Raw genomic sequence first — 17075 nt, forward strand, 5'->3', positions numbered from 1 at the left:
GGAAGGTAGCTTTCCATTCATGGTAGAGATGACCGGCATCCACGGGATGGAAAGAGCTGGCATGAAATTCGCGGACCGACCGCAAAGTTCGCGGAATTCAAGCAGTGCTTGAAGTTCCGGAGCTTTCCGGCACAATTTCTGATCCCTTCCTCCCTAAGAACCAGGAGTGCGATTCCCATGAAACGGACAAGCGAGTCCTCCGGCAAAGATTGCCGCCTCTTCCCGCTGAGAGGCAGTGCCATCTTCTTTACCGCGGGCCCGGCCCCTCCGTGTCCTCTTACTTTCGTTTCTTTGCCAAAATCCTGCAAAGAAAAGTTTTGATTGCGAACTGACTTTTATACACTGGTGCTTCCTGAACGAGAGAAGTATTGCAGGTAGCTGTTGAAATCCTCCGAAAATGTATCCCAGGAGTCACAGAAAGGGAAGACAGTGTTTAAGACAGAGGTAGTCAACCTTGGCTCTTTTATGACTCGTGGACTTCAACTCCCAGAATTCCTGAGCCAGCCATGCTGGCTCAGGAATTCTGGGAGTTGAAGTCCACGAGTCATAAAAGAGCCAAGGTTGACTCTCCCTGGCTTTAAGACAAGGTAGTTGAATATCATTGAACCATGTTTTTGATTACTGGCAGTTTTGAGGTATGAGGACCTGTTTCTTGCACAGAAGATTGACAGAGCCCAGCAAAGGTTTCTAAGATTCCTTAGCAATAGCTGTTTCTGATACTGTATGCTTTAGACTCCTTATGTTTACATGATCTAATTTCATGCAGTGGGTCATGTGTTTTACTTTTGATCTCTGGGTATGTTTTGTTATATTGCCGCTGGATTGTATATATGAATCAGATCTGTTAAGAGGAAGGCAAGCTTAAGGATGGCGATTCAGTGCCAAATACAAAATGAGAATGTTATATTCTTGTGCAGCAAGAAAGTGGATGGGAAGAGAACGTGGATTCTTTTCCCCATCTTTTTTTCTGCTGCTGCTCCCATTTTGATTTCCTTTCAGCTATTTTGCTCCTAACAAGGTTCTCAGAAGAATGGTTGAGGGAAGGAAGCTAAATTACTCTTCACTCCTTCCTTACACCATTCCTGATCTAATTATTAAAATAATTTAATTGGGCATGTTAGGGTCCTGTCAACCAAGGAATATCATATGGCGGGGATTAGGAGACATGCCGTAACCCTTTCCCTCTGAAACATTCCCCTTTCAGGGATTAGGATCACCCTAACCTTGTTGGCCTTTTGTAAGGCCTTGTAGACCTGGCTATATGCCCTGACAGGGACCTGAGTGTCTTAAGGGTCCTGTTTCTTGACTGAATTAACAACTATGGCAATAGTTTTACTCATTGGTTATATATAATTGTTTTATTTTTTATGATGTATGCCACTCAGAGTTACTTGTTGAAACAGAATTCAAATAAATGAGTATATTTTTTATTTTATTTATATCCTGCCTGTACTATTTTTACAAATAGCTTAAGGTAGTGAACATATCCAAAATACCTTCCTCCTATTTCCCCCACAACAACAAACCTATGAGGTGGGTTGGGTTGAGAGAAAGTGAGTGGCCCAAAGTCATCCAGCTAATACAGTGACAGCCCCCTGGTTGAATTAAAAATTAAAATGCCTGGAAACTGTATGTGTACTTTCTACTAAGAAGCTTGACTATTGCATATCTTCATTTTACTCTGATAATTGATTTTTCATTTTCTTCATAGAATATAGCACTGGTTAGATTTTCTGATTCTACAGTGAAAATATTAAGGGTTCATTGTTTCTGGGCTGTGTGAAAACATACACAGGATATGCCAGTTGGAATGGCTCGGGATTTGGAAGAAACAGATTCATCTTCAGAGGAAGAGGAAGAAATGGAAGGGCCAGAGTAAGTTAAAACTTATAATTGTATATTGTGTAAATTACTATGGAAATTTAAGTCTAACATTCTTAAAAAATGAACAATGAAAGCTTGAAGGGCTAGTTTTTATTAGAAATATGGAATGTCAATGAGTTATGAGTGTGCATGTTCAGTGTGTAGCTTCAGGGCTGCTATTACACTTATCCTTATTCTGCTGTGGGCATTCAGCCAGAATTAGTGAGAATTAACTTCATCCTTAGGATGAGGGTTCACACATAAGGCATGTTCTTAGTTACCCTAGGTAACCAGATGCCTTTAATGATCTTAAAGTAAACACTGAGGTCTGCCGGTAGTTTTAAGTATGTTCAATTAAACACACATGCAGGTTCCAAATCTCTGGAAAATTGATAAATGCATGCTTATCCTTGCAAACCTTAGCACCAACCTGGAGACTAACAGAGGAGCTAGACACATTAAGGTTTTAGGGGAAAGATTTAAAGGCACAATATTGTTCTTGCTAGACTTTTATCGCTTGTGTGTGCAGGCTACTTTTCCTTGTAATTCTGGAAGTAGATAGGTGGGTTACAAGAGAACATAAATGGAACTATTGTGTAAATGTATGAAGCTGTCTTTGATTACGGTACCAGTACATTCTAGGTCAGAACTTAGATTCTTCATGATCTCAAGCAGAGATCTTTCATATTTATTTGATCCTTTAGCTGGGAATTCGGTCTTGTGCCTTTTATATGCAAACATGAATTGTATTCTTTGAATTGTGATCCCTGGTGAAAAGTTGTCCTTTCCTATCATTGAGGGTTATTTCTTAGCTTACTTTAATATTAAGTCTTTATTTACACGAGTCTGCTTCTTGTTCCCCTATAGGAAGCTATGTTTATAAGCATAGATTTATAAACAATATGGCTTGGTTTACCAAACTTTTTTTTTGTTTTTCATCATTTCTCTCCTACCCATTAATTTCTCTTGCCGTAGAAAACTGGCAGAATGTCCTTCATTTATACTGTAGTTTGACCAAAGTAGGAAACGGTATATAAACTTTTACAATTTTACATTCAAACTGGAAAACAAATGAGATAATACAGATGATAGAAGAGAACTGGAAAGGGATATTTAGGCATTGGGTCTAATCCAGAGTTCGCCAACGTTTCTGGCTTTGCGTACTGGCACAGGGGAAGGGAGAGAGTATAGTTCCGTGCGAGCGGTAGGCAAGTGTGCATGTGTGCACAGCTCCATTTGCACGAGTGTCAGACACGTGCATGTGCGCCGCTCATGCAACGAGCACGCATGCATACACTCACCCACTGCTCGTGCAAGGGGGGGCGGATGCATGTGCTTGCCCACCACTTCAGGCAGTCTGGTTTTGATCAGCTGGGTTGGGACCCCTGCACTAGACCACCTTTCATATATGGTAACCAGATTTGGATATTATATCTTAAGCACCAGATTAAGTTTAGAGAAATGCCACTAAGATTATTTACTAGAAAGTAAAGAGAAAAAAAAAGGTTAACCATGAGAAGACAAGACTGTGAAAGTGTATATTTTAAATACCTTGAATTATGTCATTCAGAAAATCAAGAGCTAATTCAGAAGATCAAGAGCTTTGAACTTCGTAGTTCAAAGGCAGAAGCAATTATTAAAAAAACTAGGAATCTCCCTTCACTGAAAGTGTTCAAGCAAGGATAAAACTGCCATCTGTCAAGGATGCTTTAATTTAGATTCATGTATTGATTAAACCAGGGGTCCCCAGCCCCTGGTCCGTGGACCAGCACCAGTCCACAGCATGCCAGCAACAAGTCCGCGCAAACAAGTGAAGCCCCATCTGCGGGATGTAGGCAGCACGCAAAATTACACCCCCTCCAGTCCGCAGAGAAACCTTTCTCCGCGGAACTGGTCCCTGGTGCCCAAAAGGTCGGGGGCTTCTGGCCTAGTGGGACACATAGCATCTTATTGGAAAAACTGAGCTGAAATGAGAGTAAAATAATTATGTCTTTTCTTGACTACCTTTTAATATTTTTCTCGTTACTGGAAATAGCTGTGTCTTGGTTTTTTTCTTTCTAATTATTTATATATCTGAAGGGTCCTTCTATTTGTTATTGATGTCAGTCTCCTATTACAACCTCATTTTTTTTTTAGTTTTCTGATAACCATTTCTGTAGCTGAGAGGTATATGCATTCTGCCTTGATAACCTGATCTTTTTACTGCATAGGTGTGATTCTTTCAAATCTTTGCTAAGCTTTATGTACAGTTCTCTTCTTTTGCTGTCTTCCTATTATTTTCTTCAATGAAATTGTTAACAATCTTTCACCTGGATTTCCGAGGAAGCTCACTTGAACTAATAAGCATAGATCAATGAATATCATTGCTTATTCAGAAACTTTGTATGATATTTCAGAGTCACTTTGGACAGTGAGAGGGTGGCATAAATTTATATAATAGTACAATAAATACTTGTGGATAAGATGCAAGTATGACACTCATATCTGGTATTATCCAAACCCAGAAAAGAGTAAATGACAACATATTTTAGTCTGTTTATTTTCAGATAGTGTATTAACTTAGGTTTAAAACGTACTATTTGTAGATTTTTTCTCTTCCATATTAGCAGATAGGTAAGCAGTTGCTTTTTGAAAAAGCATCTTTGGGTACTTACTTACTCACTTATTCCATATTTAATATTTGCCTGAATTTTCGCTATATTATGTTCTATTTTATGACAATCAGTTGATATGGGTTCTCTGTAGTCTCTAAAATTATAATTGCCTTTCTCTATATAACATTAGAGTTTGGTTTGGTTCCAGCTTTTGGGAGGAGTTCTCTGAAGGCTTCACCCAAGCATTTTAGGAGCTGCAATGTATCTGTGTCATAAGTAATAATAAACTAAGCCGTTCAGTATTGCTTACAGGATTACCTATAAGCATATGTGTTGACTTACATCTAAAATACTGTTCCTTCTGTAAGATCTAGAACGGGCATGCCTGTTGCCTTTATACTGAATTTCAGTTACAATTATTGCTTTATTACTATCTTGTGATTCTGATATGGCAATTCTGCAGTTATCTTCTTTCAATCACCTTATCATGCCTTGTTCTAAAAAGGCCCATAGCTTTTTACGTAGGGAAATTGGGGCTAACCTCCTAATAAAATAAAAGGAAGAGGTATGTCATTTTTAAAGGGCACTAATAAGATCTGTAATATTTTCTTTAGCACTATACTTTAGTCTCTTTCCATTTGGATTATAGATAGTCCCCGACTGACGACCATTCATTTAACGGCTGAAGTTATAACAACATTAAAAAATATTATGACCAGTCCTTGCACTTAACAACTGTCACAGTGTCTCTGTAGTCACATGATTGCAATTTTGGACACTTGGGAACAATTACACTGTCCTGGGGTTATAGGATCACTATTTGTGACCTTCACAGTCAGCTTCTGTCAAGCAATCTCAATGGGGAAGCTGGATTCGTTTAATGGCCAAGGCATGAAAGGCCATAAATCGGGCATGGTCACATGATGATTGCACTCCATTGCATTGCTTAGTGATGGAGGTTCTGGTCCCAATTATAGCCATAAGCTGAGGACTAACTGTACTGCAATGTACTTTACATGGGGCTGCCCTTGAAAATCACTTGGAAGTTACAGGTGGTCCAAAATGCAGTAGTGTGCACAGTATCAGATGTTCCTAGGTTTGCCCCAATTATATTTTTATTGTGTGAGCTGCCCCGATTCCCAGGTTCTTTTCGGTGTAATTCAAAATACTGGATATCACTAGTACAGGATCTGGTTATTTGTGAGACTGCCTCTCCTTAAGAATATCTGCTCATCCCATCAGATCAGATAGGTAGGCATACTCCAGATCCCTTCCCTGAAATCCTGCCACTTAGTGGGATCTCAGAAGTGTGCCTTTTCTGTGGCTGTTCCTAATTTATGGAACTTTTTTGCCCTGGTGATTCAACAAGCTTTTAGCTTTCTGGAAGGCCATCAAGTCCTGACTTTTTACTGAGGTGCTGGAATAGGGTAGACTGGAATAGAGAGAATGGAATGAGGGTAATTGGGGCTTGCTGTGGGGGCATCCTAAGGGGAGGATTAAGGCATCAGGTTTTAATTTTTGTTTGATGATTTTACGAAATTATGATTATGTTTTATGGTTACTGGATTTTATTGCTACTGTGGACTGACCAGAGGTTAAGATGTGTGGCCATACAAATCTTTTAAGTAAATAAATAAAATTTGGAGGGATAGTGTCAAGTGCAAAGAATCAGGACCTTTATAAGATTGCATCATAGAAGATGTATTTAAGTCTACATACAAGAATTTGGTCAACTAAAGTTCAACACTAAATTGGTGTCAATGGAATTGAGGAGGGGCTGGGCTTGGAATGTTTGTGGGAACTGAGGATGCGCTCAACTCTGCCTCCCCCCCCCCCAGCTCTGGCTTCTCTTTTCCTACAGAAAGCATTTTTTACACAATATTTGCAGATATAGAATAGAATTAAGATGCAGCTCTGAAATAATTTTATTTTATCCCAGACTTTAAATATTCATTGAAACACGTATTTAAACACTTGTATTTCTATTATTCAGGTCCCTCTTTTAATACTTTTTTCTGCCCAGTTTCTAAAGGGAGTACAGGTAGTCCTTTACTTATGACCACAATTGAGCCCAAAATTTCTGTTGCTAAGTGAGACATTTGTTAAGTTGAGTTTTACGACCTTTCTTGCCCAATTGTTAAGTGAATCGCTGCAGTTGTTAATTTAGTAACATGGTTGTTAAGTGAATCTGGCTTCCCCATTGACTTTATCAGAAGGTTGCAAAAGGTGATCACATGACCGCAGGACACTGCAACCATCATAAATATGAACCAGTTGCCAGGCATCTGAATTTTGATCCTATGACCAATGGGATATTGCAACGGTCGTAAGTGTGAAAAAAGTCATAACTCACTTTTTTCAGTGCCATTGTAACTTTGAACAGTCACTAAATGAACTGTTGTAAGTTGAGTATTACCTGTACATATTTTTGCATAAAGAGAAATTTTATGATTGTACATGTTGTATTGTCCTGAATCATGCATTGCTTTGAGGGAGGATTGTTCCTATCTCTCTAGTACAGACATGTCAAACGCAAGGCCCAGGGGCCGGATGCGGCCCGCAAAGTGGTTTCAGGTGGCCCGCGAAGCCATCCTGGAAACAGTGAGGGAACGGCCCCCGCTGCCTTGGCCCTGGCCCAGGCCAGCCAGGAGCCAATGTACAATTTTGTGATGGCCATCTTGGCACTTGCCCCGGTGGACCATGCCTTGGCACTTGCCCCCGGTCCCACCCCCTTCTGCCAGAGACCCTCAGATCTGCCCCACTCCTGCCCAGGCCCCCATAGGCCCCCTTGACGCGAATGATGTAGAACTGGTCACGCCCACCCAGTAGGCCACACCCACTCCATCCACACCCACCCAGTAGGCTACACCCACTCTGCCCCCCCCACCTGCCCCCCCCAGGGCAACCGCAGTGCTGATGCGGTCCTCAGTGAAATTGAGTTTGACACCCCTGCTCTAGTATCTTATTGACTTTTCTACTAATGATATAACAGTGGAAGCTGCTGGATAATAATTTGTTTCATATTTGTGCAAATTTGAGTTCAGGTATGTTCATATATAATAGGAAGTGTTTAGTAGCTTATAAGATAGAATTTAGCTGAGCTCACTTCTGCGTGTCCTTTTGGGCCCACTGTGAATCTTCAACAGGCAATCCACCAACTTTCCAGATTTGCTCTTACAGGGTTGGAAGATAAGAGGAGAAAGAATCTATTCCTCTGGAAGTAGCAGTTTCAGCTAATGTAGTGGTATATGACTTATAATATTCCTGGTGAATTCAGAGATCTCCAAAGGGTACTGTTGAACTATAATTTTCAGTTTTTAATATTAAAGAGAAAAAACGTTAAGTACATGTGGAAAGGTGTGTGTGTGTGTGTGTGTGTGTGTGTGTGTGTGTGTAATATATTATTTGCTATGTGTTTTTCTATGTGCTGTCTGGGCAATTGTCAACATTTCTGTATTTGGGTGAGGCTTAATAGTAGCCCAGCAACATGATGCTTGCTGAGGTGTTGCTGTAGTATATGTTGCCACAATACATAGAGAGATTCTGTCCTGATTTACAAAGAACTACATGAGGAAAATGTAAGTGTCTATCCTATATTTTTATTCTAATACTATGTTAAAAAGAAGAAAAAGCTCTTTTCCAGACAACAATTCTTAATCTTGGATCGAGAAAAATAGGTTTCTTAAAAAATATTGGTAATCAAAAATAGTGTCTGAATTAAGGATAATGCCTAAATTAAAGACTACTTGTCTTCTGAAATGAGGCAGTGCTTATATAATTAAGGTAGTTATTTCTTATCTTTTAAAAAGGTTTTCTTTTTTTTAGGGAGCACCCATGTATCATGTGGACAGGTGGATTCAGGAGGATTCCAATCATGGTATTTCATGCTGAAGCTATTCTAACCAAGGACAGTTACATCCGCTTGATTGGGGGTAAATCTTGTTTTTCTCAAGTACCTATATCACCTAGAGTAGATAAAATAAAATTATTGAAAGACAAGATTTACTTGGCATACTGATAATCTTTTACAAATAATTTTTTAAATACATTAAGCTACAGTTTTCAAGTATTTTCAAATACAACACACGAAACAAATTACATTGTCTAAAAAAAAAAACTGCTATGATTTTAAGATTTCTTTAAGAGGACACATTTTAAAGAGTATTCTTTATATAACCACTGGAGGTTATAAGACCTAAAAATACAGTACTGTGCTTTGTCTAAGTGCTTGTAAGGATTAAGAATCTTTGTTTTGTATGTTATATTTACCTGAAATGAAGTTGACTTTGAATTTAAGATAACCAAAGAAAAAGAGAACATAAATACCAAACATCTGCACAGTGTCCAGCTTTTCAAACTTTTTAACCAATGGTTGCTCCCATGTGATCCATTTGTATACAGTCTGCATGCATGTATCTGCCACATACCATAATTTAAAAGACACAGGGACTGGATACATCTTTAATGATGTATTAATTTTAATGTTGATTAATTCGTATATCTTTATCTACTTTGAATGCATTCATGTGAATAGAGAACCCTGTCTCTCAGCGAAACATATAAATAAATGTACATACATAAGGGAAGGCTAATAGATTGCTCTGTTGTACAGCTCTTATATAGAATAGAATAAATGAAAAAATGTTCTGAGAAAATTTCTCCCTTTTTACAACTGGTAAAATAGATTATAATTTGATTTGTATAATAATTCTGTATTCTGTTCCCAGAGCGCTATCACTTGTCTTTTAAAATTGTGAGAACGGACAGTCGCTTGGTGCGTAGCATTCTGTCAGCTCATGGATTTCGGGAGGTATGTTTATTAATTTTTGTGAATTTCATGGCCCTAAAAAATTAAATCTGCGTTGCTTTTACATCCAAAAGATCACTATGGATCCAGAGTAAACTGAAGCCAATCAAAAAAAGCAAAAGGTCTCTTCTCCTTTAATTTGATGTCTTGTCTAGCATTTCTAATGCTACAAATTATATTTCTTTCTCTTATATGATGTGTTTGAGAGAGATTTTGCTTGAGGTTCTTGGTGCGCTTATAGTAGTCCCGAAGAAGCTCAATTTGTAGAAATGACTGTACATATTTCTGCAAAGAGTATGTGCAGTCTGTCATAAATATAGAATAAATGGCAAACTTAAGATCAACATGTAACAACTGTAAATTTTCATAAGTGGACAGCATTTTTTCTGGACTAGAATTCAGATTGTCCCTACTTTTTAATAATCATTTACTTTACTACAATTATTTCAAACCGGTGGCATTCTTCTGGTTGATGATGCTTTTCTGATAGCGTTAACATTTTAATAATTTCCTTTCCTCTGGGTGGAAGACCCTTCAGAGCACATTGTGAAAGGAAAGGAAGTTGACAAGTCCTATTGCATGAGTGAAATAGTTCTCTCTTAACTTTGAATGCTGTCCAAGGTATAGATTCTGAGGTAATAAAATGTTATTCAGCTGGTTAGCTATTAAAATGTTCAACCATGTCTTTTTCCAGGTGCATCCCAGCAGCAATGAATATAACCTTATGTGGACAGGATCACATTTAAAACCCTACGTTCTGCGAACTCTCACAGATATTCAAAAAGTGAATCACTTTCCCAGGTAAGAAGCGGAGTCTTATGATAATGTTATGACACAGAACAGAGATGAATGACCTGCAGCCCTAGAATCACATGTAGCTTTCTTCCAGACATTTGCTGCTAAAAGAGAATTGTCAGTATCAAAGAAAAGATTATTACGAACATGGGGAAGAATTATGTTCATTTTATTTAAATACATTAAATCAGAGTTTCCCCAACATTTCCATGTTGGAGGCCCAGAGGGGAGAAGGGGAAAGAGGGGATGGTTTTGTGTGAGGGGCAGGTGTGTGCGCATGCAACCACCTGTTGCTTGTGCGAGTGGGGCTGAGAGCACCCTTGATGCTTGCGTGTTGCGAATAGGTCACAGACGGGTAGCGGGGCATGGCCCACAGGTCAGGGACCCCTGCATTAAAGTAAATTTAAGTTTTGTTCCTGCCTGACTCATTCTGTACAGAGTGATGCTCTATCTGACAAAAGTTGCAGATCATTAATATTTCCCTTTCTTCCAAGTGCCCAGCTTTATTCTAAAGGTTCAGTAAAAACACAGATAAACTGTTAAATTAAAAACAAAAAAGCTTTTATCAAGACCTTTGCTTTTGCTAATATTTCTGATTGCTAAAAATTAGTAAATCTTGATGACATCTTTTACTGTTTGGGATATAAGAGTGTGTGGGTAAGTGAAGATGTGGGTGTGACCAGAGCAAAACAAAATTAACAAATATATTCCCTCAATCCTTTCGTGTACTACTATTATCTAGTGCCAGTGCTATTTAAATTTACCTTTAATTTAGCCAGTGGAAATTGGTAGTAGAGATTACTATAAAAAATCTTGGGATACTGCAAGTTGTGTTCCCTTGTTGAACAATTCTACAAATTTGGCATATTCGTGTCCTTGGATAGATTACGTGTGAATGGGTATACCGTATGTAAACAGGCAAAGTGTGAGTGTGGGATAATGAATATTTTAAGAGTAATAGAATGCAGCTGTCCACATTGAATCCAAGTTTATCTTGAAAAGATTGTAATACTTGACTGAAAAAAGATTGTGCATTTCTATTTAGAGGTGACTTCAATTAGGGACAGAAGAGTGGCATATTGTACATATGCTTTTAGTAGCAAAATGATTACAATGTCATGTTAAGGCATTACATGTTTCACAAAGCTTGTGAATGAAATCACACAGTAAAACTTTGCCTTAAAGCACCATTTTTGGAAGAAGTATCGAATTAAATCCCAAATTCTGTGAAATCTGAAATTATTGAGGTAATGGTTTACATTTGCATAATTACATAGTCAATGCTTCAAAGTAATTGTATCAAGTTATATCATGTGCATAATGTAAAATGTTGCAAATTACTTTAAATTGCCCAGAATGCTTTAGAAACAATAGACTTTGCCTGTTTTAGGAAGTGAAATCTGAAGTAAAATTTTGTCTGTTGCATCTAAAGCAGGGGTTCTCAACCTTGGCAACTTTAAGACTTGTGGACTTCAACTCCCAGAATTCCTCAGCCAGCAAAGCTGGCTGAGGAATTCTGGGAGTTGAAGTCCACAAGTCTTAAAGTTGCCAAGGTTGAGAACCCCTGATTTCTAAAGTGTGCTGGATGGAAGTCAGAACCAAAGTTTAATTGTAATGGTGAATTCTTAAAAATCCTCATAAACAAGGTGACACCAACAAATTATATCTCCATGGCTTTAGGTCATATGAATTAACTCGGAAGGATAGACTATACAAGAACATTAGTCGAATGCAACAGATTTATGGATTCAAGACCTTCCATATTTTGCCTCAGACCTTCATCCTTCCAGCTGAATATCAGGAGTTTTCCAGTAAGTCTATGACCTAGATTACCAGTTCACAAGTAAAGCTAGAACTGAATAGGAAATTTTCATTCCATAATGTTTCTATACTTTAACCTAATATATTCCTGGAATTTTTTTTTTTATCTTTTGTAGTTGGAGTTTTTTTATTGGAAAAAAGCAGGAATGAAACAGTTCTCTAGGTTTAATTACTGCATGTACCCAAAAAGAAGATCAATTATGCCCTGCCATAAATAACCAGGGGTCATCTGATACTTGTAAAATTGAATCTTCGTGAGAGGGAGGATTCTTGAAAGAAGTCTAGAGTCCATAAATAGGCCTTTTACAATGTACTTTTCACAGTGTTCTAGAGTGCTCCTTGTCAATGATTTTTCTTAATCTGATAAAAATTAAAAAATAAAGTAAAAATAAATAAAAAAATAAAACTAATAATTAAATAATAAAGAAAAAAGAAAAAAACCCTCAAAGGACAGACTCACTGTACCACCACTTCTTTTTCTGCCATCAGTTTTCTATGTTTCTTTGTTTCAAAACAAGGGTTGGATTAGCAGGTTTTTGCTCTTCTCCTCAAACCAGAATAGTCAGTGGTAGGATTTCCAAATAACAGAGTCAGAATTGAAATCCTCAACATTTTTACGTGGGAATAAAAATGGTCAAACTCAGTGAAACTTACCATAGTATAAATGGATAAAAATTAATACTAGCTGAGCCTAGGAAAAATGCTCGTTGAGCTTCTTAGTGTTCCCTTACTGCTTCTTTTTCTTTATAAAATATTTTATTTTCAAGTAAATATGGTATTTGACACATACAGAAGTGTGTTAGGGTCCTAAACATTGATATCTTGAAATACAAACTGTGTGCCTGTTGCAAAGGGTGCACGCTAGAGTTTTGTATCATCTCCAGATTTCGTAATTGTTTATATGTGTCTGTGTCTATGACCAAATTCTGAATATTAGAATAGAATAGAATAAAGCTGGAAGGGACCTTGGAGGTCTTCTAGTCCAGCCTCCTGCTCAAGCAGGAGAACCTATACCATCTTAGACAAGTGACTGTCTAGCCTCTTCTTAAAAATCTCCAGTGATGGAGCGCCCACGATTTTTGGAGGCAAGCTGTTCCACTGGTTAATTGTCCTCACTGTCAGGAAGTTTCTCCTTGATTCCAGGTTGCTTCTCTCTTTGATCAGTTTCTAACCATTGTTTCTTGGAATATACAATATACAATTTTTTTAAAGAAGGAACATCACTGTTTCAGCTATTGATAATGGTTGATTGGTAAACAAGGTTGAGTGATATATACTAATAAACTATACTGAAAATCTCAAGTATTACTGACCAAAGCTATTATTGTTTGATGACATTTTTGTAGAAAATTTAATACTGAAGTATGTATTTGTCCTTTTTTTTTCTTTCTCACCTAGCTTCCTATTCAAAGGACAGGGGACCTTGGATAGTAAAACCAGTGGCTTCTTCTAGGGGACGTGGTGTCTATTTGATCAATAATGTAAGCATTAAAAAATCTAACAACTTCAAAATATTGCTAGTTTGATGACTCACCAGCTTCCATTTTCTCTGCCAAAATATGCTAGACTACTAGCAGTAGAAACTAACGTGCAGTTTTGAATCAATTTACTGTTTTGTCACTTGCTTAAATCTACAGTAAAAATATAGTCTTGAAAAGACAAAATGACTGGCTACTCCCATTTTTACTAGAAATTTAAGTCTGCTTAACTCTGAATAAGTGTTTCTAACCATAGTTTTCTGAATAAAGCATAACGGTCCTATTCATACTTAATGTTAAGCCACAATAGGTGATTTTGTATATTACACTAAGCTAAAAGCAAATAACTCACATTATGGCTTTATGTGATGTGGGAACCAGACCATTTCACTTTTACACTCCAAAGAAGTCAGTATATAAAATAGAAGCTGAAAATGAGGCCGGCATGTGAATATTTTTAACGTATAGGTGTATTATATCAGAAATTCATGAAAACATACTCTGGGAAGTATTCAGTGAGTAAGAGAAAAACTTTTAAGAAAAAGTTAAAGTTATACTGAGATGGTTGCATTCACATATGAAGTTTGTGTAGCCTCATTTTGTGGATTGATGACTAAATATACTTTGGAAGTTATATATCTTATAAATGGTATGGAATAAGCAGCTGGTTTCTTTAATTATCCTGGTAAGGTAGTATTTTGCAAAATAAATTCAACTACATAAGAACATTGTGGTGGATTTAGGTAAATAATATATTAAAGTAACTATAACTCCAGTAAGACTCTTTCACACAACTAAAAAGCAAAAAAAAAAAAGAGTTACATTGTGTATCTATCCTGAAGCTAATCATATAGGTGTTCCTGAAATGGGTATAACATAAAACCTGATTGTGAGTCATTACTTTCAGATAGTGAAAATTTTCATCTTCCCTCCCCCTCCCATCTCATCTAGCAAGGGTCAGTTTGCCTCGTCTGTTCTCAGCCTGGCTGTTTCCCATGGAATTAAAGAACTGCTGGCCAAGTGAATGAAGCAAATCTTTCCAAAGCTGGACAAGATCTGCTTCAAGAAAAAGTAATATGTGAACAAAAGGTCAGAACCTGGAAAAAGCTCTCAAACCATTTTCCATCAAGGATTGCTAAATTCACAAATATGTCATATTTGTTCCATGTAGGGAGCACGCTCAAACATTCTTAAGGGAAGCTTACTTAATTTTCTGTAATTAGGGAATGTTTTGTGTATGTATGTCATACTTGCTAAAAAACAAACTTCTCTCACTACAGTTAACTTGACCTATTGTTGCACATGATTCTTGGAATGATGGCTGCTGCAATAGAAAATAATATTTGATCCAACTTTTTCTTATTGCCATTAGAACCACATATATATATTTCACAAAGTTAGCTGAATGACTTTGGGCCAGTCGCACACACACAGCCCTAGGAAGAGGATAATGGCAAAAGACTTCTGAAATCTTGTCAACAGTACTGCATGGACTAGTTCAGGCAATTGCCAGGAGTTAACACTGACTCAAAGGTGAAGGAAGGAAGGAAGGAAGGAAGGAAGGAAGGAAGGAAGGAAGGAAGGAAGGAAGGAAGGAAGGAAGGAAGCTGTTGTTCTAAGATGTTTTTCATATATAATCTGAAGTTTATGTATATTACACATGCGACTTCTCTAGAATATATTACATTAATCTGGATCCATATCAGTCTATGTATGATGAAGCTAGTCAAAACTGTTTTGCCAATGATGAATGGGCCCATCCTTTTCTTCTATATTATAATGCTGTGCATGATATCTTGGATGTTTCTGCAGTTTAAGAACAATACTGCAATTCCCCTGTTTGGTGTAGAAAATATTTTTTTTTTAAAAAAGAAAGAAAATATTAAGATTCACTATGAAGTTTATTAACCCAATAAATATTCATTGAAAGGTAACGGGCAAAGTAACTTAGTGAAATCAGCATTCAACTTTTCAGTTCTTCATTCCATTGTTCTGTCTATCTCATTCTGTAGCCAAATCAAATTTCCCTTGAGGAAAACATCCTGGTTTCCCGTTACATCAACAACCCACTTCTAATAGATGGTGAGTTAATATTAAAATTTAGGGGTTTTTCCCCCCAGAAATTTGAAGATAATTGAGAGTGAATTAATGAACCATAAGAAAGCAGTTGTGTTTTCTATTTTGTTATTGTAGTAAATGCTGTATAATTGTTATCCAAGCTCAGGAAATATTTCTATTCACTGATACTTGACCGTTAGATGGTCCTTGAAAATATCTAATTCTATACTCTGTCCTTAAGTAGATTCAACGTTCTGAATAATTTCTAGCAACTAATTATGGTTGGGCCTGTTTTTAGACTTCAAATTTGATGTGCGGCTTTATGTTTTGGTGACATCCTATGATCCCCTTGTCATCTATCTCTATGAGGAAGGTTTGGCTCGGTAAGTCTTGATTTTGTGTTTTATGGTATATAAGCTGAATGCCTTACCATGTGAATTTGCAGTCATAAGTTTTCTTTTTATGTATACGTTAGGAATAGTAAGAGACTGGTTGATCTTACAGTTCTTCTGAACTTTTGAAAATTGAAAATTATGAAGAATAATTTCTAAATAAGTTAGTCCCTCTTACTTTAAGTTATTAAGTTTTCTACCTTCATCTCAGAGAAGTTAACTGTTTAAATGCTGAGCTACTGGTCTTCAAGTAGTGGTGGAGAAATTTTGAATATATGTAATAATATATGAAATATTTTCCTGCCCTTGGCGTCTGGTAACAGTAGCAAATTTTAAAGACTCTTTGCTTGTTGATATTTCTGCATTTCCTAAATTTTATAGAATTATAGAAGTAAGAATTGGAAGGGATACTGGAGAACAAGTGGTCTCTATTTCCACATCTTAGACAGATGGATGTCTAGCTTCTGTTTAAGCATTTCTATTCCAAGGCAGTCTACTCCATTGTTAGACAACTCTTAAAATAATGTTTTCCTGATCAAAATTCGCCTCCTTGTCACTTAGAACAATTGATTCTTGTCATATAGAACCCACTCTAACAGTTTTGTCCCATCTTCTACATGATACCCTTTTAGGTATCAAGATAGCCTTTTAGCTTTCATGTCTTCCTGCCACCTTTTATCCTAGCTAAACATTTGCAGTACTTTCAGCTGTTCTTCATAAGTTGTTCTTTTTGGAATCCTTATCTTCTTTTTTTTTTTTTTTCAAAAAAGTTTTTTATTATTTTCAACATAGAAAAAAACACATCACAGGTACATCACAATTGAAGACACCCCCCCACCCCCCACCCGGACTTCCCAAACCTAATCCCAGGATACTATTCAACTAAAAGTAACCTTATATTAATATCCCTAACTCCACAAAATATAATTCTACATAAGTAGGTGCAATATATATATATGTAAAAAAATTTTTTTTATCTAAAAACCTAACTTATATTCCACCATTCTATACTTATTTTGAATATAAAGAATCCATCTTCTCCATATTGATAAAAATTGTTCATTTGAATGATCCTTCAAATAAGCTGAAATCTTTGCCATCTCAGCAAGATGCGAAACCTTCACTCTCCAGTCCTCTATTGTAGGTAGAACTTTACTCTTCCAGTTTTGAGCTATCAGCAAACGGGCAGCAGTTAAACAATACAACATCAAGTTCGTTTCTTTTACATCCAAGTTATGTGTGATACCTAGGAGAAACAACTGAGGCA

At 37.0% G+C, this 17075-nt stretch overlaps 1 protein-coding gene across 1 annotated transcript in view; it reads left to right on the plus strand.

Moving 5' to 3' along the window:
* The first annotated feature begins 1758 nt into the window (after nucleotides 1-1758).
* The window catches only part of TTLL5 (tubulin tyrosine ligase like 5), a 127498-nt gene continuing 112181 nt past the window's right edge, over nucleotides 1759-17075 (plus strand). The window contains exons 1-8 of the mRNA XM_029283790.1: nucleotides 1759-1875; nucleotides 8283-8389; nucleotides 9185-9267; nucleotides 9959-10065; nucleotides 11740-11870; nucleotides 13279-13361; nucleotides 15371-15440; nucleotides 15715-15799. Coding sequence (XP_029139623.1) covers nucleotides 1799-1875; nucleotides 8283-8389; nucleotides 9185-9267; nucleotides 9959-10065; nucleotides 11740-11870; nucleotides 13279-13361; nucleotides 15371-15440; nucleotides 15715-15799 — 743 coding nt within the window. The 5' untranslated portion in view covers nucleotides 1759-1798. The remainder of the gene's footprint in view (nucleotides 1876-8282; nucleotides 8390-9184; nucleotides 9268-9958; nucleotides 10066-11739; nucleotides 11871-13278; nucleotides 13362-15370; nucleotides 15441-15714; nucleotides 15800-17075) is intronic.

Source organism: Protobothrops mucrosquamatus, unplaced genomic scaffold, assembly GCF_001527695.2.
Source record: "Protobothrops mucrosquamatus isolate PMUCROS unplaced genomic scaffold, P.Mucros_1.0 scaffold231, whole genome shotgun sequence".
NCBI lineage: Eukaryota > Metazoa > Chordata > Lepidosauria > Squamata > Viperidae > Protobothrops > Protobothrops mucrosquamatus.